The sequence below is a fragment of the Mesoplodon densirostris genome, chromosome 9 (genome assembly GCF_025265405.1).
Source record: "Mesoplodon densirostris isolate mMesDen1 chromosome 9, mMesDen1 primary haplotype, whole genome shotgun sequence".
NCBI lineage: Eukaryota > Metazoa > Chordata > Mammalia > Artiodactyla > Ziphiidae > Mesoplodon > Mesoplodon densirostris.
In genome coordinates, this window is record NC_082669.1 from 34,794,646 (window position 1) to 34,822,251 (window position 27,606).

General features: G+C 36.8%; 1 protein-coding gene across 2 annotated transcripts in view; it reads right to left on the reverse strand.

Annotated features, from left to right (window-relative positions):
* The window catches only part of SEMA3D (semaphorin 3D), a 215,510-nt gene that overhangs the window by 67,636 nt on the left and 120,268 nt on the right, over positions 1 to 27,606 (reverse strand). For both annotated transcript variants that reach the window (XM_060108187.1, XM_060108186.1), the window contains 4 exons: positions 22,772 to 22,834; positions 13,972 to 14,091; positions 9,189 to 9,282; positions 6,125 to 6,253 (listed from right to left, as the gene is read on the reverse strand). In XM_060108187.1, coding sequence (XP_059964170.1) covers positions 6,125 to 6,253; positions 9,189 to 9,282; positions 13,972 to 14,091; positions 22,772 to 22,834 — 406 coding nt within the window. The remainder of the gene's footprint in view (positions 1 to 6,124; positions 6,254 to 9,188; positions 9,283 to 13,971; positions 14,092 to 22,771; positions 22,835 to 27,606) is intronic.

The following is a 27,606-nucleotide window of genomic DNA, read 5'->3' on the forward strand; positions in this document are numbered from 1 at the left end:
AGTGTCTACCATATCGGACAGTGCAGCTTTAGAGCAAGTAGCCTGCATCAGCTACTGTGCTGTGTCAGGTCCAGTTTAAGGAAGAAACAGAGCCTTTACCCCCATAATTGCCACTAAAATGGCAGTCAAGCTCCCAGATGCAGGAGACATGGTATGATACTCTTGTCAGAAGTTTGGTATTGTAATGGGAGGATGGGTCTGGCAGTTAGGCGACCTGAACATGTCCCTTCTTCATACTGAGTCTCAATTTGAGGAATGTTAGGTCAAATAAGATAATGTCTAATATTCCCCAAATCACCACAGTTCCTTTAGCAATCACTGCTTTTTTTTTTTTTTTTTTTTTTTTTGCGGTACCCGGGCCTCTCACTGTTGTGGCCTCTCCCGTTGTGGAGCACAGGCTCCGGACGTGCAGGCTTTCAGTGGCCATGGCTCACGGGCCCAGCTGCTCTGAGGAATGTGGGATCTTCCCAGACCGGGGCATGAACCCATGTCCCCTGTATCGGCAGGCGGACTCCCAACCACTGCGCCACCAGGGAAGCCCAGCAATCACTGCTTTTTGTCTCCCCACATTCCTGACACTAGCCAGATGACCCATTTGGCCTCTATCTTTGGACCCTAGGCTAACTATATCTGGAAAATGGCCACTTCTCAGAATGGAGAACAGAAATGCTCCCCCCAAAAGCCAATCTTTTCCCTTAGCATGTTGGGTACTTCCTCATAACAATCTCATGTAGTGTCTATTATTTCTCCCTTGCTTTGCCCTAGTTTCCATGGACCAAGAAGCTCCTGACTGACTGGGTCTCCTGAAGCATCATGCTATTCTGATTCTGGCCAGCCCATCCCTCAGCAAATGTTCACAATAATGACTACAGCTGACCGTCTAGGTCTTCCACATTGATTGCCTAACCACACTTTCTCTGTCTGCCACAGTCTCCATATCCAGACCCACATCCTCAGTTTGCTGTTGCTCAAAATGGCATCATGATGTGGACCCTATTTGTAGTGAGGCTGCAAGAGCAGAGGATGGGAAATCACAATAACAGAATTTAGGTTGATGGACTGTAGCATACAATGAGAAGAATAAAGTGTGTAGAGCTAGAGAGACATACCAGAGTTTCAATCTCATTTCCAATAACTCTTTAACCACGGACTATTTATCTGACTTCTAATCTATCCCCAACTATTAAGTGGAAATAGTAACTCTCTCAAAATTATACCACTAAATAAGATAATACTCTAAAAGTGCCTAATACAGTGACTAGGAAGGATGCTATATAAAATAAATTTGAAGTAGAAGAGACCAGACATAGGGAAATGACTTAACAAACAATAAAATTGTAGCAGTAAACCAGAGACAAGGTGATGGAGACCTAAAGAAAGATGGTGGCCATGGAAAGAACAAGGTCAACAGATATTCTGAAGGAAATAAAGGCTCTTTGTGACAGATAAAGGGAGATAAAGGAGAGGAAGAAATTAAAGATAATTTCAAGGTAACTGAGTGGATGAAGTTAAGAAAGTTAAGATAGATAAAAATCAGGAAACAGGTATTGAAGGGCAGGTTAGAAAGGGGAAACAAGATAATTTTGAGTTAGACTCCAGGATTTTAGATTTCAGATCCAATTAGTATTTTATATATCTATATCTATATATCTATTTGAAGAAACTAAAGCAAAAGATCACTAGACAACTTGGATAAATCTCAAAGCACTTTAGTAGTACAATCAAGGCCAAGGCTTAGATATCTTTACTCCCATATTAAGCAACTAATTCCTTTTGTTTAATCTGAGATGACAATGTAAGACATAGAAATAAATTTTTTTTTTTTTTTTTTTTTTTTTTTTTGCTGTACGCGGGCCTCTCACTGCTGTGGCCTCTCCCGTTGCAGAGCACAGGCTCTGGACACACAGGCCCCGCGGCCATGGCTCGCGGGCCCAGCCGCTCCGCGGCATGTGGGATCTTCCGGGATCAGGGCACGAACCCGTGTCCCCTGCATCGGCAGGCGGACTCCCAACCACTGCGCCACCAGGGAAGCCCCAGAAATAAATATTTTTAAGGTCACTTAGTTACAGGAAAAGTTGGAAATACAGTTTTAGGAAACACGAACACAGAAAACTATTAGAATGGATGAGCTCACAGAATTATGAAATGTAGAGAGAGAGAAGGAAAAGGTGGTCAGTACTTAAAAATGCTAAGTAGATGTCAGAGAATCAGAGCATCCGGAGCTTTAGTCCCACCGTGCTACCTCTCTCACCTTCAGGAATAAGGATAATGATGGTGATGATAATATTGACACTGAATTGCTTTTACAATTGCCTTCCATCAGACTTTCCTATAAGATTTCATTCTTGTAACACCCTGGGAACAGATACTATTATTATGCCATGTTTTTAGACAAAGAGTTTAAATGCACAGAAAGGTTTGACCAAGGTCACAAATAAGTGAGAGTCAGGATTTAAACTTAGGTAATTAAGTTCCACAAAAAACAGCTGTAATTTTTGTCTAAATTGGGACACTTCAGAGAGTTAAAGAACAGCAAAGGTAAACTGGAAATGTCCAGGGCAGACCAGGTTATATGGTCCCTCTGGTTATTAACCACTAAGCAATCTGCGTTAAATGTCCTACAGCCATAAATAGTAGGTCTCCTAATTCTTAATCATTTTCCTGCATTCAATCCACTGAGACTTCTACTGTGTATCCTGCCTCCCTCCTTCAGTTTCTTCCTTTCTACTGACTTCTTTCATTGCAAAGTTTTCCCAGTACCCAAAACCTTCTCTTGAATTTTTCCTCGTATCCTTGGATTCCTGTATTCCCAAACAGATATCTTCTATTTCAATTATTTGTTGCTGTATATTCTCATGTCCACCTCCACTGCCACTACCTTTGTTCCTGTCCCACCCTCATTTTCCTGTTTTTTAGTGGAATGGCCCCTTCTCTCTCTGTTCTTCTCCTCCTTTAGTTTTCCCTTCCTGCTATATCAGTTACCTCTATAAACAACATAGATCTGATTTTCTGGTTAAAATTAGGGAATTGGTGAAGGGGGTCCAAAAGGTACAAATTTCAAATTACAAAATAAATAAGTTCTGGGGATGTAATGTACATTATGGTGACTATAATTAATAACGTTGTACTGAATATTTGAAAGTTGCTAAGAGAGTAGAGCTTAAAAGTTCTCATCACAAGAAAAAAATTCTATGACTATATGTGGTGATGGAAGTTAACTAGACTTATTGTCATGACCATTTTCCAATATATACAAGTATCAAATCATGTTGTACACCTGAAACTAGTATAATGTTATATGTCAATTATCCCTTACAAAAAAAAGACACACAGAAAAGAATTAAATACATTAACAGATGAATGGCTAAAGAAGATATGATAAATATATACAATGGAATATTAGCCATAAAAAAGAATGAAATAATGTCATTTACAGCAAGGTGGATGGACCTAGAGATTATCATACTAAGCACAGTAAGTCAGAAAGAGAAAGACAAATACCATATGATATCACTTATATGTGGAATCTAAAATATGACACAAATGAACATATCCATGAAACAGAAATAGACTCCAAGACATAGAGAACAGACCCCTGGTTGCCAAGATGGAGGAGGGATGGGGGAGAAAAGGACTGGGAGTTTGGGATCAGCAGATGCAAACCAGTATATATAGGATAGATAAATGACAAGGTCCTACTATATAGCACAGGGAAATACATGCGATATCCTGTGATAAAGTGTAATGGAAAAGAATATTTAAAAGAATATATATATATATATATATATATATATATATATATATAATATAACAGTTATTTTGCTATACAGCAGAAATTAACAGAACACTAAATCAATTATACTTCAATAAAAATAAAAATAAAGAATTAAATAATAGATAACTTCACAGTAGTTTCAGGAAAATATTTACAGCTTTCTGGCTCCATCACCCACTCTCCTATGCTCCAGGCATTTATCATCCATGAGGTTAGTGACCCTCACCTATAATCTCAGCAGGCCCAGTGGACAGAAGAGCATTCAGTATGCCACAGGCCCTTAAAAGTTGTTTATTAAGAGAATGCTAAACCAACACAAAGGTTTCTTACTTTGTAATTCTCTTCACACAGCACTAAGAACAGCATATTAGGCAAATAATAGTTGAATAAATATTTCCCACATTTACTGTTTTAGCAATACTGTTGACTTCTTTCGGACATGTCACACGTAAGGAAAAAATAGACTAATCTCTTAAATGAGTAGCAACATGATGATATTTGCCATCCCAAGACTGGGAAATGAAATCTATACTTCATTTTAAAGCCATAATATCGGGACTTCCCTGGTGGCACAGTGGCTAAAAATCTGCCTGCCAACGCAGGGTACACAGGTTCGAGCGCTGGTCCAGGAAGATCCCACATGCCACGGAGTAACTAAGCCCATGCACCACAACTACTGAGCCTGCACTCTAGAGCCCGTGAGCCACAACTACTGCAGTTTGTGCACCTAGAGCCCATGCTTCACGACAAGAGAAGCCACCATAGTGAGAAGCCCGCACACCACGACGAAGAGTAGCCCCCGCTCACCGCAACGAGAGGATGCCCGCGCGCAGCAACGAAGACCCAATGCAGCCAAAATAAATAAATAAATAATTAATTAATTAATTAATAAAAAAGTGAACTGAACATTATTCAAAACAGCAAACTCTTTAAAAAAAATAAATAAATAAAATAAAGCCATAATATCTTGTTACCTGAACAGATAACTAAGCTTTTCTACTGGTAAAATCTATGGATTCACTCTCAAACCAAGTAATTCCTGCAAAACCTTCACAATATTCACAAGATCGGCCTGCCTTGCACAAGTGTTAAGAAATGAACACTAATCACTTAGTTGGGGATATTCTAAATTTGTTTACTCTGTTAATAGGGTTCTCTTTTGGTCAACAGAGATCGCATTGTTGTGTAAACAAATGGATCTGGAGGTTTTGACTAAAGAAATGTTTTAAAAGTGGTTTTCCCTTTTGTTTATGTTGTCACTGCTTGAATGATACTGAGAGATACAGAGATAGCCCCTAGGAAATCTCTACCCAGGCCTCCTCCACTAAAACCCAGTATTTATGGTGGGAATGAGAAATGCTGTGTGCCATGCGGTGAAATAAAGTCCTATGTTAATCAGAAAACTTTAGAAAATCATGATAAAGCCTAACCTGTTGGAAGGCAGTGGGGCAAAAGAAAAAAAAAAGCCTTTCACTATTCCTTCCATTAAATAAATTCATTTAAGAAGTCTTTTTATTGTTGTTGAAAACTCGGAATACTGTATGACCGCTAAACACAAAAGTAATCAGACAAACTCCTGTCAATATCAATATGCTTAAAATTTTGGAGGGACATGTTTTAACCAAAATAGGAATTATTTTTTAAATAAAAGAAGTTAGCATTACAATAACCCCTTTCTATTATGCTCACAGACAGTATTTGGCTTAGTCATTAAAAAACAGATTGCAGGAGAAAGCTTGCCAACTTGAATCCCAGCTCTGCAACTGACAAGTTGTAAGGCCTTGACCAAATTACTCCACTTCTCTCTACCTCAGTTTATTCATCTTTGAAAAGCACAGGGCTTCCCTGGTGGCGCAGTGGTTGAGAGTCCACCTGCCGATGCAGGGGACACTGGTTCGTGACCTGGTCCGGGAAGATCCCACATGCCGCGGAGCGGCTGGGCCCGTGAGCTGTGGCTGCTGAGCCTGCGCGTCCGGAGCCTGTGCTCCGCAACGGGAGAGACCACAACAGTGAGAGGCCCGCGTACCGCAAAAAAAAAAAAAAAAAAAAAAAAAAGCACATAATAATAATAACACATCTCTCATATTACATCATTGTGAATATTTTAAAAATCAAGTAGAGCATGGAAATATGTCAAGAACAATAGCACACACACACAATAAATGTCAACTATTATTATTATATACATAGTAGGTTCTGGAGATTTGTCTAACGCACTGAGGAATTATTTTAAATGTATTTTATATGTTGAGCTAAGTCACTTCCAAAACACATCTGAATGAATAATCATGAGTTTCTTATCTACCCAAAAGCAAAGGCAAAACGATCAAAAGTGTGAAAATCACTAACCGTTGAGCCAGTGGTGCTCCGAAATATCAGTTCTGATGTAATGGTGGTCGTGAGTAGGCCCAAGGGACCGCGTGAATGCAGTATCCTTGCCAAGGAAATCAGAAGCTGTTCCAGAGTAGAGGTACTCATCTGCAAGGGAGAAACGAATACCCAGGACTTCTAAGAGTTTACCAGCAGACACTACTGACAATAGACTAATTTCACAGCATGAAACCAATGATGTTTATTGCTTAACATCAGAAATATATTGTTTCATAAATTTCCCCTTCAGAGTTTGAAAAATCTGCTTAGTTGAAGAAAAGATAACTCAGTGAACTTTGGTAAGCCAATGCTAACTACTTGAATATAAAAAAGGCCAATGTCTCCCGAATTAATAATTGCACATGCATTTAGCTTCTGTTGTGAATAAGTTCCTCTTCTTTCCCTTCTCCCCACAAATAATTCAAGGACATTATCATAATTAGGAGTCTTTCTTTGTAATAACGCAAAAAATATTTAGAAAGTAAACGCCATAATGAGGAATGAATTGTGTAATTAGTATTTACTTAACCGACACAACCTCAGTGACCACAACTTTTCTTTGCCTAACCTCTGCTGAAAGGGAGCTTTCAGCACTGAAGTCATACTTTGTAATTATAACATGTTGCATTCCTTGTAGCTAATCATGTCTCTAATAGTTCTGATAAACAGGCATTTCTGAAAAAGGAAAGATGTTGCCATTACTGCATACCAAACTTCTCTGTCCTGTTATTTATGTAAAGTGAATATCCATGTTTACCAGAGACAGAAGGAGAGAGAGAGAAGAGAAGAAAAGAGGAGAAAGGGGGTGAGAGAGGTAGAAAGAGGTGGAGAAGGGGAAGGAGGGAGGAAAGAAATGAGGAAGAAGGGAAAGGGGAGGAGTGGAAGATGGGAGAGAGGAGAGGAAGAAAGGATAGAAGGGAGAGGAGTGGGAGGCGGGGGGAGAAAAGGATGGGGGTTGGAAAAGAGGGGAATGGTGGTCCATGTTCCCTAATGCTGGTTAGCATGTAGTGGGAGAGTGGGCTGAGGCAGGAAGAATACGGTCCCTACAGTAGCATGCATTACCCCTTTGAGAGCTAAGCCTCTGTTTCAAGAAATCTTTATATTCAACTACTTGGGGTTACACTTAATAGACTAAAATTTTAAAAAAATAGCTAATCTCTACAGAGCATTTAGATTTTTTAAATGCCTAAATAGAATAACAACTACAGACACTGTTTTATCACTAAAATTTAATTTTCCTCAGAAACATATCTTGAAAATTCTGCCTCTGCATAAATGATTCAGATACTTTCAAAACCCTCCGATTACATCCACTGAAATAAGACTTTTCCTGAACTATCTGAGACAACCAACCTAAATACTCATGACAATAGTCGACTTCCAAAAGGGGGAAACACACACACATACATATAAAAGAGAGAAATCCAGTTACGTAAAGTAAATACAGACGTGGTACTGATTCCATCTCTTAAATATATATAGTGGAAGGCAGTATTTCATTGTGGGGCAAGTTTTAAAAAGTAGAAGAATAATAATAACAACATCCATAAAGACATTATGAAAAAAGTTTGGTAAGAGTAAAGGAAACACACCATCAATTTGAAACATAAAATTACAAATATTCAAACATTTTGCCAGAAAAAAATGGTGTATTTCAACATAAAAGTTGGATCTGTATATCCAGGCTTTAAAACTGTCTTCTTTGTATTTAAATTACTCAGGGGTTCCTACGAGGGGTCACCAACACCTACAATCTATTGTTTTTTTATTATGGGTGTGTCAACCCCACTTGACAGATCAGAATCACAAATCATCAGTCTCATTTTCTGAGGATAATGACTGAACATTAGTCACATAATTTTCAAAAAACACACACACTTTCACTTCAAAGGAAGAGCACTAGTTCTCACTAAGTGAAAATTAAAATGTCATGGTGCGTCACTCTGATAGTCTATTCAAACATCTGATGGACAAGTTAAATAAAAAGAGACTGAAGTCATGAACCAAACCAAGACAAAAGGAGTCCTTATAATGGTTGAAATTCAGAGGTCGTGCCGACATTCCTCAGAAAAGACTTCAGACCACACAGTACTGCCTTCTTTAAACAGGACGGCCCTCCCATAAGAGAATTTAAGATGTATACAAAGCAAGAGAAGACTGAATGTGCTAGCAAAACTTTCACATTGCCATTAATATAATCAGGTTATGGTGAAACTGGGGTGAGAGGTGTTATACCATTCTTTTATCTGTATTCTATAGTTTATTTGTTTTATTAATTTATCCACTTACATCTTATTATTAATCCCCCTACTCAAACCTTCAAAATATTTTGTAACATATTATATTCAAGGAATTGCTAAATTTAACTGCCATAGTGAACCAAATGGGGCATAGCTAAATATAAGAAAATCTGGGACAGCTACATGTAGAATTATAGCACAATTGCGTGTGTGTCATTTGTATTAAAAAGAATTCAACCTGAAGTTCATTTAAAATGTAACTGTGCTGACGTTAGGGATTACTGGAGCCTCACTTTATGGATAAGGAGCTAAGTATAGAGAGACATGACACTAAAAAACTACAACCAGGGGCTTCCCTGGTGGCGCAGTGGTTGAGAAACTGCCTGCCAATGCAGGAGACACGGGTTCGAGCCCTGGTCTGGGAAGATCCCACATGCCGCGGAGCAACTAGCCCCATGAGCCACAATTACTGAGCCTGCGCGTCTGGAGCCTGTGCTCCGCAACAAGAGAGGCCGCGATAGTGAGAGGCCCGCGCACCGTGATGAGGAGTGGCCCCCACTTGCCGCAACTAGAGAAAGCCCTCGCACAGAAACGAAGACCCAACACAGCACAAATAATTAATTAATTAATTAATAATAAAAATAAATTAAAAAATTAAAAAAAAACCCAAAAAACTACAACCAAACAGCCAGTGGATGATTAATCCAAAATAATCTTTAACTCATTGAGAAAATGTGGTTGAATCTACACACACCTTTTTAGAAAAACACCTAAAAGCTAGAACTATCCATCACTGATCTTACCTGTCATTACTGAAGCAAAAGGCTGCTGAGGATCAAAAGGACATTTCAGTCTGCCAGACTCCAAATGATGTGTGTCTAGTTTGAACATAACTTCCTGTTATGAGAAATATTAACACAAGTGACATTTTTTTTAAATGTCCGAATCAGCAAGAACGTAGGAGATAAGAATGAAATTCTAATTCATTAATTCAACAAAAACTGAGCATATAGCATGCACATCATGCTGTGCTTCTTAACTCTTCCACAAATATTATTTCTGGCAAGACTCAATTCCCATGTTTTGGTCTCCATTTGCCCAAAGTAGTGATGATAATAATGAATGAATTTTTCAGCTGGAAGTAGCAATATCCTCGATTCATTTAGCCTGGACCACTATCATAATCAAAATCATCATCAAGCACTTCTATTTCTTAAGCCTAATAACTAATTTACTGAGCCTAATAAGCCAAGTTCCGCCTCTAAGGAAAAAATTTACTATAATAATTATACTTTCATAACTATTATGGTCTATCTACCTAAGCATCTACAACTATACCAAATTACTTAAGCTTCGTGATATTTTGTAATTTTAGTGACTTAAAAGCATTGTAAGGCAGGCAGTTCATTTTCAGAGCTGTTGATACATGTGGGCAAAAAAATCCTGTTGTAGTATTTTCACTATTACAAAAACACTATGCACATTAAAGCCACATAGTTATTTTGGCTGAAACATCTATTTTTATAATAGTGGCCACAGACAGAATGGCATTGGCAGACTTTTAACATTCAGGGAAAAAAAACATCTTAAGTTGAACTTTCCAAGAAAAATATGAATGTATAATGAATATGGCCCCATGAGTTTGAGTGTTTCATAACAATGACAACACTACCGTCCAGTAAAAGACTGATGACTCAGGCTGCCAATGCACTAGTTAGAGAAATTCAGAGTTTCAGATATTCTCTCTAGATGGCATACCTACAAAGTTATATCAGAGCACACATGCAATAAAAAGGGATCATTCAGTGCCACTTATTTAGAAAGCAAGTAAAGAAGCAAAAGGGATAGAGGAAATTGGATTATTTGGATTATTATTATTGTATGATGTGTCATTTCAGATCTTTTTCTTATTAACAGGATCAACAGTAATTACCACCTTATTAAAAAATAGTAATACCAATTTAAATAGCATGATTAACATTTGCCATTTTATAGTTTTAAGTAATGCACTTTAATACTAAGAGTAATGGTACTTAACAATTAATACATACTAACCATGGGCCAGGAACTTCATGTACATTGTCTCACTGAATCTTCACCACTAACCTAAAGATGTAGCTACTTTAATTCCAGCTTTACAAGAGGAATATTGAGCATAAAAGGGAGTAAGTATCTTGTTCAGCATCATCACATAGTGAATAAGAGTCAGAGCAGTAGGTTGAACTCAGGGCTGTCTCCAAAGTTCATTTTCTTAACTAATCTAGTCTCAGGATTTCAAACTCATGGATTTAGAAATGTGTTGAAATTAATTTATAGACTCACCATGACCATGTAACATGATCAAGCCCAAGTATGTTTAGTTAGAACAGTTCAGCTAATGACAAGTTGTGATAGTGGCGCCTAGGCATGAAAAAAGTCCAGTGAGAACACATTTAGGGCTTGTTTCCCAACTGTGGATGGGGCTAGAGATATGTCAGGAAAAAACACCTACAGATCACAGCTCTTAAGAATGTTTAAATATTAAGGGCACATTATTCTCCACAGGTCAAACACAACTGTTGACTCTAAAGCCTATAATGGGACGTTGTAAAGGGAAAAAGTAAACTGAATCCTGGTGTGCCAGAAGATTATAGTGAAAAGCTAAAAAAGAAGAAACAAGAAAACATCTGGGAGAATGTCATAGTTGATACAAAGTCCTAGATAAACCCTTATAATTGTACAGACTTCTGTTGTCAAAACGCAGCATTTCATTAAATTCTCAAGAGAAGCCCATAGAATTGGTATTTGCGGAGGCTAAGGACAAGGTCTCCCTTATAATCTCCTGGAGAAAGGAGACAGCAGGAAAGCAAGTTTCCTTGAGCCAGAGTCAAGGATACCAACAGGAAAATGATGTAAAAAAATAATGGCTGATTAAATGGACTTCCTGAGACAAACTGAAGGACATGACACTTTAACTTTTGGGACAACTTCAATTTTGCAAGATTTTCCCCATTAAATTCCTTAAGCCTAATTAATCATGCAAAAAAGTACCTGTCTAAACTGCACACAGAGAAATACTGTTGAAGTAAAGACATAAGAGGATAAGAGTAGGAAATGTTTAACTATCACATTAGGGAAAATTATTATGAATATTATTAATACTATTAATATTTAAAGATGAGATTTGAAGCAGAAGGGAGATTCCAGAAGAAAGAACATACTTCTAATCTAATTATGAAACAACTATCAGGCACCCCCAGTATTGCAGAGTAGATACACAGGTAGATAGATTAATAGATAGATAGAGACTGCAGACACTATTTTGAAATAAAGTTTATATACATACTTTTGAAATACTTGCCTCTGCCTTTCTGTGTTCTTGTTACCTAATACAGCTGCGAATTAAGTGACCGGAATAGAGCAAGAGCTATACCAAAGCCTATGCACGATCATTTTCTCATTTTATTCTTAAAATAACTCTGAGTTACTATTATTATTGTCATCATTTTGCTGAATAAACAGAAGCTTAGAAAGTTTATGCAGAAGACCGTGGAGCCATGGTAAATGATCCGGGCCATAATTCAAACTCTGGCTCCCCCTGTTTAGCTCTTAGCTGTTGTCAACAGCCCTGACTTCTATCCTGAAATCCGGATCCAACCGCCCACTTGGTATGACCTACGGAACATTTCTCAAATGCAGAATGTACAAAACTAACTCACCATTTTCCCCACAAATCTGTTACTCTTCTCATCTCAATAAATAACACCCCTCTCCAACTCACTGCCAAAGATAGAAATCTGGGATTCATTTTAGCTGTTTCCTCTTTCTCCCCGTTGCCCCAGGCACAGAACAGTGGTCCCCAGGAAGAGGGCTTCGCAGACTTCTCTCCTCCATCCCTGTTATCTGTTGCTCTTCCCTCTTCCCAGCCACCTGAGAAGCAATCTTATCTATTTGAAAATGGAAGTGCCTTCCCTCTGAATGGACAGTGAATGCTGGGACTAATAATTCATTTTCCAAGAGAAGGATCTTCAAGCAGGGCTGCCATACAATTACCTGTACTCCTGACTAGTGGAAAACTCACAAGGCTCAATATCCCTGTTCACTCATAATTCTCTTATTCACAGAACTTGTAAATTTGACTGACCCAGGGCTTTTTGACAGTCTCAAGCTAAGTAATTAGTGCCTTCTAAATTCCCTTTCAGCACTTGTGACTTTTAGGAGTTAAGGAACACTATTTGCATCCCTCAGCAGGTTGTGAGTTTGGCCTTTAGCCCCAGGCCTCAAAACACATCCAAGATGTGGGGCTATCTCATGTAATTGCAGCCTATGCTATAAGCCACTGTTATATATTACCCTTCATCAAAGCTAGGCAAGAGAACATTACACCAGCAACAAAGTATGATGGATTCAAGTTGCCAAGTCTCCTAGTGGTTCAGAGATTTAACTATCAGGGTTGCTTTACTTTCAAACCATTGAGTCTGGGCTGGTTAGACAAGTTGGTTAGAGAGAAAAATTTATCCGGCCACAGTTGTGGGTTTGATCTCTGCTTGGATCAGTTAAATCAGTGTAAAGAAACCTGTACCATGAGCCCAGACTTTACTTTCAAACACGCAGCCAATTACCCTGCAAATATGTGTGGTTATTCACAAGAAGTATATACATAAACATAAGGATGACAGTGTAACCCCTCAACCCACACAAAGGAATGATTTAGAGTACATATTCTAAAGCTCAGTTGGGCACGCTTGCTCTAGGGATAGACTACTTTGGTTCAATTCCTTGCTAGACCATTTATTAGTTGGGTGACTTAGGAATGTTATTTCATTCTACTGAGACTCAGTTTTTACTAACTTGCAAACTGGAAGTTATTTAGATACCAACTTCATTAACAGTGTTGCGAAATTACAAAAACAATCCATGTAAAGTGCCTGGCACAGTCCATGACACAAAGAAAGTACTCTAACGTGTTAGTTGTTGATTAAATTATTGTAATCTGCATGTTTCTCATTTACTGAAATGCTCATTGATTGCTGGAATACATTACTCCTAATTAATACATCCCACATTTCCACTATGTCACTTTGGTCTGGCAGAAATAATAAGTCCAGTGTGATAACAACTATCCATACAATTTTAAGAAAATTATTAAAATTATCTGTATTTAGTGTCTACTATTGTAAACATAAGTAACAGGTCAAATTTGTTGGATGGGAAAAATTAAATTATTTATAAGGTATCATTTCATTGCAAGGTCTTATGGGAAACAAATTTTTACCAACAGCAACATACTAAATAGATATAGTTATAAAGGAAACTCAAGAGAAAATAAAGCTGTACATAGAGCCTAGAAAACAAGCACTTTCAACATTGTATACCATTTATTTTAATCATATCACTAAAAAAACTTTTAATAGAAGAAATTTTTATTAGGTGGATAAAGTGTACAATCAAAATGGCAATCCATAAAGTGGTTTGGAATGTAAGTTCTTATTCAGTTCATACAGAATACGATTCAATCTTTCTATTCAAGTCTAACTATTTTATGTCATAGGCATTAAGTAACAAGTTATTATAATAAATTGTTTTTGTGCTATTTCATTATATTACCTCCTTGTAGATTCCAAGATCAATATATCCACATATTGGATGAAATGCTCCAGTTCCACATACATAAACATGAGTTTTGTTATAGGGTTGAAGTACCCGGATGAAATTTGCACATTCTGTCTATTGGGCATAAAAAAATAAAAGCATTAGCATACAATTCAGGTATTTGAAAGATTATCATTCATACCACCTGTTTCCCAAGTAGATTAATTATCAAAAATAAGAACTAAAATAAAAAAGACTCATGAGAAATGTTTAACACCTGACTTAGCAAAGGAGGCAAAACAAATTAGAAACTGTGGCTTTAATGAGTGACTGAAGCTTTTTGAAGGTTTAAGGCTTTGAACTAATCACAGTGCTAGAATGCACATCTCTATAGTGGGACTCAATGGGGCCTAGAGAATGAACATAATGTGAATGAGGTATCCATACTTTCTTTCAAGGATTTCCTACAGAACCAAACCCATAATGCTCTGATGTTCCCACACTGTCTATCCCATATAGAACCTACTGTGTGCAACTTCAACTGTCTCAGCTACACTAAACAAAACACTCAACACAGATGTGTCTTCCTATATATTACCCCGTTCTTATTTTCCAGAATTGCCTACCACTTTATTTCCATTTATTTTCAATGTTACAGAGCCTTTAAGACTGAGCTTAATTCCTGCTTATTTCAAGAATCTCTTCTGTTTTTTCCATAAATATTTTTTTACACCAAGTCAAAATCTTAAGAGACATATTTCTGCCTCTTTTGCAAATGCTTAAGCCTAAAATTTTTTCTTTCCAATGTATATCTTTATAACTTAATTATTTTCTATCCCCCAATTACTTGTAAATAGTGACTCAATTTTTCAGAGTAGTCATTCTTGTTATTATATATTATTTTCAATTCATCTCCTGTAAGTCATCCCTTATCTTTACAGAATTATTGGCAACAATTTGTTAACCATGGCTTCATGATTCCCGGGCCCAAAGAATCCTGAGAAAACACTGGGCAGTAGTCTACTTTTATTCTAGATCAACTCTACCCAGGAGGTGGGCAAGTGTTTACCAAGGAGGTTGGAAATCTATGAAACAACTGAGATTCAGAGAAAAAGTCCATTTTCTCCCTGCCTGAGTGGCCACAGGTCCTTCAACTGTCAGGTCACTGTTGTTGTTAGGGTCATTAGGAGGAGAATATTAAAAAATAAAAATAGGGCTTCCCTGGTGGCGCAGTGGTTGAAAGTCCGCCTGCAGATGCAGGGGACACGGGTTCGTGCCCTGGTCTGGGAAGATCCCACATGCCACGGAACGGCTGGGCTCGTGAGCCATGGCCGCTGGGCCTGTGCGTCCAGAGCCTGTGCTCCGCAACGGGAGAGGCCACAACAGTGACAGGCCCGCGTATCACAAAAAAATAAATAAATAAATAAAAATTAAAAAGATAATGACCTAACTGGTAGGATGATTTTTTAAATTAAGTAAAAATTTTAAAAGGCAGACAACAACTTAGCTGATAGGATGATGACTGTTATGTGGACTAAATTAAAGAATATAACATTTAATAATTGTTTATCACTTACCCTGATTTTGATCTATACAAAATAATCAATATCCCAGTGGCTGTTCTGATTTTAGAATGAATAGCTATGTCTCCATATCTGTGGCACAGAGTTCCTAGTACCTACTTCTTCCTCTGTCCAGCTAGCCTGGCAGTCTTATGTCTCAAGAATTTGTAGATCCCAGCGAATAAGATCTGCACATTCTACTGCAGAAAAATGTTGTAAAGAACTTACTTATTTGAGTTTTCTGCTCTCTGCTTTCTTATAAACAAAGCAGTTGCTTAAGACTATATGAAAGGACAGTCCAATCCCTCAGTTAACCACGCAAGGGAAGGATGTTTCTTTATCAGGTAGGAAGAGTGGGCACTTTCTAACAGCAGAAGGGCCACTGCATATAGTTACACAGGTTGTATGCTGTGAAAAAAGTCATATCTGAGAAAGTGCAAATCACGCTGAAGACATCTTTGTTACCTTGAATATTTTCATATGTTTAGTATATGTTTGCATATAATTATTATATGTAGCCTCCTAAGAAAGGAAAATTTTATATTCATTAAGACAATTTTCTGTCAGATCATCTTGCTTAACAAAATCATATTATGTGTTTTCCACCCTTCCATCAAGGTGTTTGATGAAGAGAATTTATTTTCTATTGACACAAAGGCACCGTAGAGAACTAGTTTCATGTTCTTTTACATTATGCTAGACAATCGCAAATGAAAACCTAATTCAGAGAGTAAAATGCCCTACTAATGGTTTTGAACAAATGACACAGTAATATGAGATAAGCCAAGGCAAAAAAAAGAGGAAAAATATACGCAATCAGCAGATAAATTGCAATGATGGCTTCACTGCTAGGGTAAGAGATTTTAATATCCTCTAGCTTTCATTTTGCTCACTCATGCTCACTGAAGGGACTTTTATTTATTGGTCTTTTCCCCATGAAGAGATTTATGCACGGTGAAATCTACACATGGAACAGTACACAGGGAGGGCAAGAGTAGAGTTATATGCCTGCAGTAAGGTGGGATTCACTCACTGCCAGTGATTTCACCATTTTTTCAAAAGCTCAGTGTTACAAAAGAATCATAGAATTTAGAGGGTAATTGTTATGGAGTGAACATCTGTGTCCTCCCAAAATTCATGGGTTGAAACCCTAAACCTCCCAGGGTGATGGTATTAGGAGGTGAGGCCTTTAGGAGATAATTAGCTTTAGAAGAGGTTTGGAGAGTGAGATCCTCATGATAGGATTAGTGCCTTTCTAAGAAGAGACCAGGGCACTTGCTCTCACTCTCTCTGCCCTGTGCAGATATCACAGGAAGATAGCCACCTGCAAGCCAAGAAGAGAATTTTCACCAGAGACCAAGTCGGCCTGCACTTTGACCTTGGATTTCCCAGCCTCCAGAACTGTGAGAAATAAATATCTGTTGTTTAAGCAGCCTAGTTTATGGTATTTCGTTATGGTAGCCCAAGCCGAGTAACACAGTAATTTTACAAGATTCTGAATTCAATATTTGTATAAAGAAATAAAACAACTGCCTTTCCAGATTATAAATTATCAAGTCAGAAAGACTAGGGACTGTGAGAGACACAGCACTGTTTAAAAAGGCAAATAAGGCCCAGAGTGAAGTTTTACACACATAGTAGATAAAATTTGAGTGATGATAAAGAAAAAGCTCTGAATCACACCTAAAACATTTCCCATCCTTTAACTTTCCTGGGAGTTACTTTATTAAAATGCAGCCAGCCCTGGAAAGTAACCTATTATGCTAGTTTTTACTTTAGTGAGATGTCACCAAGGATGTATTTCTGAAATTCCTCTCTTCTCTCAGATTGGGCTGCCATGGAATAGAACCACGTATCCCGAGTTATCTGACACAGTTTACAAAAAAAGTCAGTTCTGCTCAAAGTTTTCTGTGGTGAAGTTGATGGAGGGCAGTTCTCTGGGAAGCCTGGAGGCAATGACAGGCAGTGAGGGGAAGAAACCAGGGACAGAGATTCTAAAAGAGAAGGTCTCATTTTAAATTTTGCCTGGGGTGGACATTTCAGCCAAACACTGGAAGCAAAGCAAAAGCCTTTACAATGATTTCTCTTTTAATTTATAAAGGTTCCAAGATTTGCTTCAACAGCACGAGCAATAATTAACTTGATTTAATTCACTTAGTGACCGACATGGCTATTAATGGTGGTGTAATTCTGTGAGGCATAAAGAAGATAAATTCGGGAAGCAGCTGTTTTAACTTTCCCTGAAAGCTGGCTAATTTATCAGCTATTGCCCACAATGGCAAGGGTTGGGGCATGACACCAAACAATTCAATTCAGCCAGTAACGTACTCAACCTGGGAAAAGAACTGAATTTCTCCTTCCTTCCCCATGCTTCCCACCTCCCCAACTCTCCACTGGAAGAAAGAGAGAGAGACAGAACTCAAAACAAGTATCAACTTTCTAATTCTCTCAAGTAAGATTATTTGTTTCAATTTTTACCTCTCGTACACATCCTTACATATATCTAAAGAGATATACAATGAAATAAATAAAACAAATATGAAACAATTAATACTTAGAGAAAAGTCAAGTAAATATGTTTATATATCAACACTTAGAATTTTTGTTTCCCCCTAATACCTAGAAAAATATTAGCAAAACAGAACTACTTGTAATTCTCTAACGTTACATATAGTACAGTTAAATCCAATACAGCTTTATATGTATTTCTGATATCTGACCTATAATCACTAATTTTAATTTATTTAGGTTATATATGAAAAGGCATTTATGATTAAGAATGTGGTCTGGGCTTCCCTGGGGGCGCAGTGGTTGAGAGTCCATCTGCCGATGCAGGGGACACGGGTTCGTGACCCGGTCCGGGAAGATCCCACATGCCACGGAGCAGCTGGGCCCGTGAGCCATGGCCGCTGAGCCTGCGCATCCGGAGCCTGTGCTCCGCAACGGGAGGGGCTACAACAGTTAGAGGCCCGCGTACCACTAAATAAACAAACAAACAAACAAACATCTCACATGGGAGGATTTCTACAGAGCAAAACCAGTTGTGGTAGAAGGGCAAAGAAAAACATTTTAAAAGAAAAAAATTGAGAGATATGCCTATAAAAATCTATATATCGAGTAGGATAACTAGGAAAGAATATTTTTTATGTGAGCGGATCAGAAAGTAATAATATACGAATATAAATCCTAATTTTACAACTATATAAAATATTTAGAATTTATAGTAATGAAAGAATGTCAAGCTACAGCAACAAAAATAATTTTCTTTTTGTTGACAAAAATTAAATATATTTATTTCATTCATTAATGTATTAGTATTAAACATTAACTATATATTGTAGCCAACATTAGCAAGGGTATGGGGAAATATACCCTCTTAAGAGCATGCACTGCTGGATAAAGCATAAGAAGCATAAACTTTCTGGGGGGCCATTTTACAATGTATATAAAAGATTTTATATCCTTTGACCAGTAATTGTACTCAATAACCTAAGATGTTCACAATATTTATATATAAGGCTTTTCATGTGCAGCATCATTCACAATAGTAAAAACTGGATATCTACCAAAACTCTAACAATAGGAGATTGATGAAATAATATATAAAGGAATGCAGTGCAGCTATTAAAAGTAGTGTTATAAAAAAGGAATTTAATGACATGGGAAAATGCTTATGGCAGTCTGCGAAGTGAAAAAAAATGTTTTAAGGGACTATGTATACAATGATTTCATTCTGAAAAATAGTAAATAGATAAGATAGAAGAATAAACATCAAAATGTCACCAGCTATCTCTGGGTAATGTTCATGGGGGAAGAACTATTTACAGATGAATTCTATGTAATTTGCAAACTTTCTACAATGAACACTTTGTTTTACTTTAGATGTTCTTTAAAAAAAAGAATGTAATCAGAAAACTTTAGAGATGGAAGACCCTTTAACCCTATGTAATGTCTCCATTGACAAGGTTGTGCGCCCCTACAGTTAAGCCGACGACTCAGGCTGCCCACACCCCGTGCATTCTTTTGCCTGGACTGAGCAGTTTACCCCACTCTTTTAGAGCAGGACCAGACATTTCTTTAGTGACTTTCTTTTGAATAATATTCGAAGCAGACACAAAATGCAACCAAATAGCTTCCTGTCACCTCTTCCCTTCCTTGGATTAAACTGGGGATGGTGCTCAAGAAAGTGGAATAGCTCTCTTTTGTTTCCTCTCCTTCCACTCCCTTCCCACGCCAATTAGCTAACTTTCATTATGGTAAATAATTCACTATTTTTCAGTTATATAGTACCTTTGTGTAAAGGGACAGTCTTTCCAAACACTTGTTAATTCCAAACACACTCTTGGGAAGTAGGTAAAAATTACTAGAGAGAAGGGAGGAGAGAGGGTAATGCCAAAGGCAATAAAAGATGTTAATAAAACCACGCACTTGCCTCAGTTTTCTGTTGGCCAAAATCTATGTAATGCTGTAAAATGAGGATCTGCGTTATGGTTATCGTGAAGAGAGAAATGATTTGAGGGATACAGTTTGTAGACCTTACAGATAGAACTCAGACCTTGATGTGTAGATTATAGTGTATTATAAGAGCATAGATCGTGGGGCAAGCCTTCTGGATTCAATTCCTGGCTTCAATATTTACAAGGTATGTAATATTGGGCAAGTCATTTAATCGTTCTGGCCTCAGTCTTCTCATCTGGAAAATGAGCAATAAAAATAAAATCTAACATACCGTATTGTTGTAAGGATTAAACGAGATTATAGGTATAAAGCTTTGAAAGCAGTTCCTGGAACATGGTAAGTGCTATAAAAATGTTAGCTATTCTTAGTAACTCTAAAATACAGTATTATTTTAAAGGGGCAAATTGAAAAGAAAGAAACAAAGACTTGCATTATACCTACATAATTCAACAGCAAACTTGATAGACTTCAGTAAAAAGAGAGAAGCTCCCTAAATCTCTAATCCTAGGTTAACAGTGTACTTAAAGTACACAGTGTACTTTAAAGTGTACTTAAAGTTAGAGGTGACTACAAGCTCTCAAATACAACTGAATTGGAAGAATAGGTTCCATATACTGGATCTTATGTACTCTCTGGGATACCACCTTCAAGCAAGTTTATCACCCTTTGTTTTAGCTTGATAAGAGGGGCAACTGAGTTACTCTAAAACTGGAATTAGTGAACATACTGAAATGAGAACACTGTCACAATTAAAACTTCACTGATTGACCTTGAGTGCTTATCCCTCACCTATTCCATGGGAAAATTGACACTACTCTGTTGGAGTAAATTTAAAACACCCTTTTCCTACTTGCCTCCTTATCATACACTCAATACTGATGAAATACAAAAGTGTTCACACTGTTTATGACATGCTTCTACTGTTATGCAACAAAGTAAATTTGAAAAATCACAACCAAAGCATCTTTCTTTCCCATGAGTTCAAAAAAGTACTGTTGCTTTTGCAGACTGGGGCACCTGCTCACAGGGCATCTGACATTGAACAGGGTGGAGAGATTAGAGACATGAAAGGAAGAATATATTCTACATTAGTTGACACTCTTTCATTTCTAGCAAAATAAATGTAAAAACTTTTTCCTGTTGCATTTGAAGCATACACTCTCTGATATATTTCTGCTAACATAAATGTGCCCCAAAAGTCACATTTAACACTAACTGAATACAGAATGAGGCATAACCAAAAGTTTCTTTCTTTTACTTTGTTTTGATTATTTTGTTTTGCAGGACAGTCATCCTTCAGTATCCTCGGCGGATTGGTTCCAGGACCTTGACATATATCAAAATCTGGGGATGCTCAAGTCCCTTATATAAAATGGCAAACACACAGCCTCCCATATACTTTATCTCTAGATTACTTCTAATACTTAATACAATGTAAATGCTATGTAAACAATTGTAAATACAATGTAAACACTATGTAAATAGTTGCCAGTAAGCAATAAGTTCAAGTTTGCTTTTTGAACTTTCTGGAATTTTTTTTTTTGGAATATTTTTGATGCACAGTTGGTTGAATTTATAGACGTAGAACCTGTGGCCAACTGTACAGTGGCTACATATAAGTAATCATTTGTGTAATATCTATAGCCCTCATTAGATTAAAAGATCCATGAGAGCTTCCATACACTATTAATGCACATATTTAGGCTCTTAATAAATATTTGTTGGATAAATGAATGAACAAATGAGTGAATAAAGTCTTCTAAGCTTCCCCTTAAATTCATTAGGGGGTTTAATACTCCTGGGTTATAGTGGTTAGAGGAAACATTCCAAGATACTGCAAAGGAAGCCTCATGATATCCATGCTTTTGCCCAAAGTTAGAACTTTTTCATCTTGAGTTACATTCAGGAAGTGATTTCTTTTGCCAAAGAAGAGCAATTCTCCCTATCATTACAGGGCAAGAAGTCAGGGCAGAACACAGAGCATCTGGCCTGAATCAGAACATTCAGATGAGAAGAGGCAGTTAGAGCCACAGCATTGCTGGAGATAAAAAAAGGCAACACAATTTGGGGAAGCATGTAAGACAGCTTGGACAGTGCAAAAGCAATCCAGACAAGACACCCCAAAGATGATGAGGGCAGTTATACCTGTCAAAGGGGTTTCTCTGGTCCTTAAGGGAGCTTAAACTAGAAGTTTATACTAGGACCCCACTATTTATCCTTTACAAGTTATTTCCTATAGTTATACTTACATAAATTTTGGAGTAAATTATTTCTAGTTCTTATTCCAGAATGTTGTATTATTCATTTTCAACCAATCTTTCTTAATAGCTCTATAATGTCTACTTTTGCAAGAATTCCTGTAGATGTTCTAAGTTTAAGTTCACTCCAAATTAAGTAAAATGTCAAGTGTGTGTTTGTAATGCTAAAACCACTGATGATTTTGTGTACATTCACAAAATACATGCATTAGATGAAAAACACACAACCCTAGAAATACAGTATTTTCTGATGGTTTACTTTTAAATATTTTAAATGTATTTCTGAGATTTTTTTGTGAAGAAAATACAGTTAGAATTAACACTTTAGAAAGGGTAGTATTTCTAAATTTCTGAGAATAATGTCATTCCTTTTGGCAAGGTAGAAACATTTTATACCATATTAATCTTTACACAGAATATTAGTGTAGTCTTAAAAATAATATACTAATGTCATTAATTCAATAAAACCCAATATAAATATTTGCTATCATATCAGCACCAGTTTAACAAAGATGTTTTTTAAAGTCTCATACTTACATTGGCATCTTTCCCAGCTAATTTACACAATTCCACCCGTTCCTTTGCAGCAGGCCAATAAATCTGTAAAACATTTCAAGGTGTGTTAGAATCTGAATATCTAAAACACCACACAATTCTAATTAGGAAAGTGAGTGTGTGAAATTAAAGAGTGGCTATCAAGACAAAAGCATGCTGTTAGATAGGATGTAGGAATTTTGAGATTTAAATATTTTCCAAAGCCACCCTAAAAAGCTTATAAGAAAACACTGGGCAGAATCATCCACTTGTTAATCTTCTAACTTCTTTTTAAATGTATTTAATAATAGATAAACCATGTTGAGTAGGCCATAACTTCTTATTGTGATGTCAACGGAATTTCAGGTTAGCATTTGCTTAGGTAAGAGATTCTTTTTACCCTGTTTTTCTGTGTTTTCTTGGAGTGGTAGTGCATTATAAACACGTGCAATGAGGTGTGAGAAACAGCTCTTTGTCACAAGCATAAGTTATCACTCCAAGTCAAAGACCAGTGTGGACTTGTTGACAATATTTAACACAAATAGAGTTGAGATGCTCCTGTCATTTAGTTAAACATTAAGTAAGACAATAAGCATTATCTTATTTCAATCTCACAATGACCCTATGAGATAGCTGTACTTACTCTCTCCGTTTTCAGGTCAGAAAATTTCTTCATACAGTCATTAAACAAGTCAAGGGCCATGAAGCTGGTTCACAACAGAGCCAAAATATGACCCAAAGTCTGCCCCTTGACCTGGGGGGGGGGTCTCAACCACTACATAATAAATATCATTTGGGCAAATGCATTAAGGACAAAGGGAGAACGCTCCTTGATTGGTCACTTTTAATCATGCTTTATCAGTCTTGAACTTATCACAAATTGTTTTGTTTTTTAACAAACTTTAGAAATTCTTCCAGGAAGTTTTTCAAAATAAGGCCCCAAACAGTTGCATTACTCCATTAGCTTACAGAAAGAAATGCTCTTTGTTAAGCTATAGACAAGAAGCAACAAGAAAGTCAAGCTCTGAGTAGCTTACATGTTCCAAGAGTTCCTGACAAACCTTTATTATGTTTCTCACCAATGTTAGCAGAAAATATTTTAATAGGTGGGGAAAAAGGAAAATATCCTGAGGGAATACACTGAAAGAGACTTGTTAAACCTGGAATGAACAAATGATTTAGAAGTCACTAATGTTTATATGATATTATTCTCATAGTGAAATTTTAGGGTTTTATGTCTCTGAATAAAGAAGAACATAGACTAGCACTTACAGTCTCTGAACAGACAAATACGATTAAATTACTGAGATTTTTAAATAAAGTAAGGTTGTTCATTTAGAGCACATTTTAACAACTATAAATTACAATCAAAGGGTGTACATAGATAGGGTCTTTGAGTGCCAAAAGCAGGCTCAGGTGACCAGCTTAACCTGGATGTGGTTCACAATGAAGACCTAAAGATGCTATTTATAAAGAATGGTTTAAATCACTGCAATTATACTTTCACATAATTTTGAATAGTAGCCAGCAATAAAACATGAATGGATTACAGCAATGAAAAGCAATATGAATGGACCTTAGTAATTCATTATTAGGTGAAAAAAATATATTTCCCAAAATGACAAACAGCATGATCTCCGTAGAATAATGTTTAAAACAACTAAGATAAAAGACACTTTTTAGGTATATATGTAGATACAATAAATATGTAAAAAGAAAAGCAACAGAGTGATGAATACAGGACTCAGAAAGATGGTTACCCAAGACTGATAAAAAGATTATACTAGCAGTAATAAACAGGTTATTTAACAGATTTTAGCTTTTGTTCTGGATGGTGCATTTTCAAGTGTTTACTACATAATTAAAAACAACTAAGTAATGTAAGTTAGTAAATAAATCAAAATGGGCCATGCACAGGCCAAATGATATTAATCGGTCATCGACCTGGAATCATGAAGTCCTAAATAAATGAATATATGAATAGCAAAAATAAAATACCTTAGCTGTCAGGAAATTTGACAGTTTCTTCACATTGTTTTTTATTGTTTGTTTTTGTTTTTAATCACTGGTAGCAAAAATACTGAATTGAGTGTTCTTTTTTGCTCCTTTAAAAATAACATCCTGGGGCTTCCCTGGTGGCGCAGTGGTTGAGAGTCCGCCTGCCGATGCAGGGGATACGGGTTCGTGCCCCGGTCTGGGAAGATCCCACATGCCGTGGAGCGGCCAGGCCCGTGAGCCATGGCTGCTGAGCCTGCGCGTCCGGGGCCTGTGCTCCACTACGGGAGAGGCCACAACAGTGAGAGGCCCGCGAACCACAAAAAAAAAAATAAAATAAAAAAATAAAAAAAATAAAATAACATCCTGAATTTATGAAAACTTTGCTTCATATTTGAACTTATGAACTCAAGGTATCCTCTCACTTTTTTCTTGCTGATTTTTTTTATTATTTTTAATTGTGGTAAAATATCCATAACATAAAATGTACCATCTTAGCCATTACAGTATTGTTAAGTATATTCATTTTGTGCAACCAATCTCAAGAATTCTTTCATCTTGCAAAACTGCAACTCTATACTTGCTGATTCTTGAATATTACAGTGATTTTACAAAGGATAACTTTGTATCATTGGAATGAAAGTAAATGGTACACAGAAAGCATGTCCATGATGTGTCAACTGGTTTAATCACTAGTTCATTTTATTTGGTCTCTAGTCTAGATTAATATTTCTTTGAATCCTTTCAATATGTCAGATCTTGTTCTTTTCTGTTTTATATGATGGTCAGATTTAGTCACATTTCAGAAATAAATTTAGAATAAATATTTGCAGATTTGTTCAGACACGAATATTTTATTGGTATTAGTACTATACAAAAAAAGAAAGAAAAGGAAATACAAGACTCTTTCACATGAAGTGTGACTTAAAAAGAAAAAAGAACATCACTGGGTTCTTTTTTTTGGGGCGGGGGTACACGGGCCTCTCACTGTTGTGGCCTCTCCCGTTGCAGAGCACAGGCTCCGAACGTGCAGGCTCAGCGGCCATGGCTCACGGGCCTAGCCGCTCCGTGGCATGTGGGATCTTCCCGGACCGGGGCACGAACCCGGGTCCCCTGCATTGGCAGGCGGACTCTCAACCACTGGGCCACCAGGGAAGCCCACTGGGTTCTATTCTTTTACCTTTAACCAGTGTATTGGGTGATTTGAGTTGAAGTAAATTATGAGATGAATGATGTTTCTAAAATTAATTTTGAATGTATTTATAGGAGCTTCAAAATGGAGGGAGTTATTTAAAGATCGATAAAACGTGGAAGCAATCTTCTTTATCATTTTTGAAACCTAAATGGAAGTTCCAAGGTTAGCACAGAGTAGTTATTGTTCATTAACCATTTGTTCATTAGACACATAATTATGAAAGGGCTTCTGTATACCTGGCAAGGTGTGGCACTGAGATGCTAAGATGTGAGTCAGGAAGACAGTTCTGTAAACAGATAGGGTAAGTGCACTTGCATAGGAGATATAAACACTATAAGAAGAGAGCAAAGAGGATGGAGCCACTATGCTCAGGGAGCCCTAAGGAGCACTGAGTGGGAAATGAAGTCCCTACCAGTCCTGACTTCTGAGCCATTGTTTTAAATTACTTGCTTTTAATAGTTTCAACTCTAATGTAACAGTTTAGCTTAGCTTAATAGTTTCAACTCTAATTTTGTCTTAAAGACTTGATACTACAATAGTAATTGCAGATTCTTTTTTCTCTTTGCAAAGGGATATAAATTTCTAAAAGATGTTTTAATGGTTTTGTTGTACATTTTCAGTTATTAATTTTAAGTCATACAACTGTAAATTGAATTGTGTCATCCTAGTATATGAAGCCATAAAACTAAAAGGACAAGCTTCCAACAACTGGGTTTTTGATTAGTGGGTAAATGTTATACAAAGATATTCAAGCACTGAGAATTTGTTGGACTCCAAAAACCAATTTAAATATATCTTCTAATGTCTGTTTACAAAGCAGATTTTTCCCCCAAAATGTTATCTCACTTTTCATCATTCACCTTCAATCCCATAAAGTCTAAAACCTGTTAAAAACAAAAATTATCCTTGGATCATTATTGTTATAGCATAGGAATTCTAAGATAGTATCACAAAGACAATTTTACTTCTTAAGGAAACATTTAAGCCTTAAAAATAAAGTTATTGAGGTTATATACTGGCTTATTTTGACACAGTGCTGTCAAGAATTTAGGAATCACAAATAGAATTATCATAATAATAACAATGTAGGAGACATCTGATTGTCTTCCAGACTGTAAACATTTACTTAAAAGGAAAAAAAATCACTGTAGTTGTGCCAATATTTAAAAGCTATCATTTTAATTATGATTTATGGTGAGATTTTCTTTTACTTGCCCATTCTAGTCACTAGAATAAGGTTTTTTAAAAAAATATTCCTTTTGATCCCTTTTGGTAAACAATGTAAAAAGATAAAATTTCACATAACTCAATCTAAAAATAAAGCAAAACAAAAAACAACCAAGATTTCCACACACTCTTATACTTACATAGGATTGGCAGAAATATGTTCAAGTAACATACTTGTTTTTCAATAATCTTTTGAAGTGACATATATAATGTGACATATATATCTCTATCTCTATCTGTATAAAAGCATTCCACCACTTCCATATATTTCTAGTCAAACCGTGTGTACGTGTGTAGATGGATACAGAGGGGGAAAAGAGTAAGAAACAAAGAGAGATAGACAGATACATAGAGAGAGAGAGAGATGTTAACTCTGATTGGGTATAGAGTATTTCATATATAGTATCAAGTTTCAGCATTG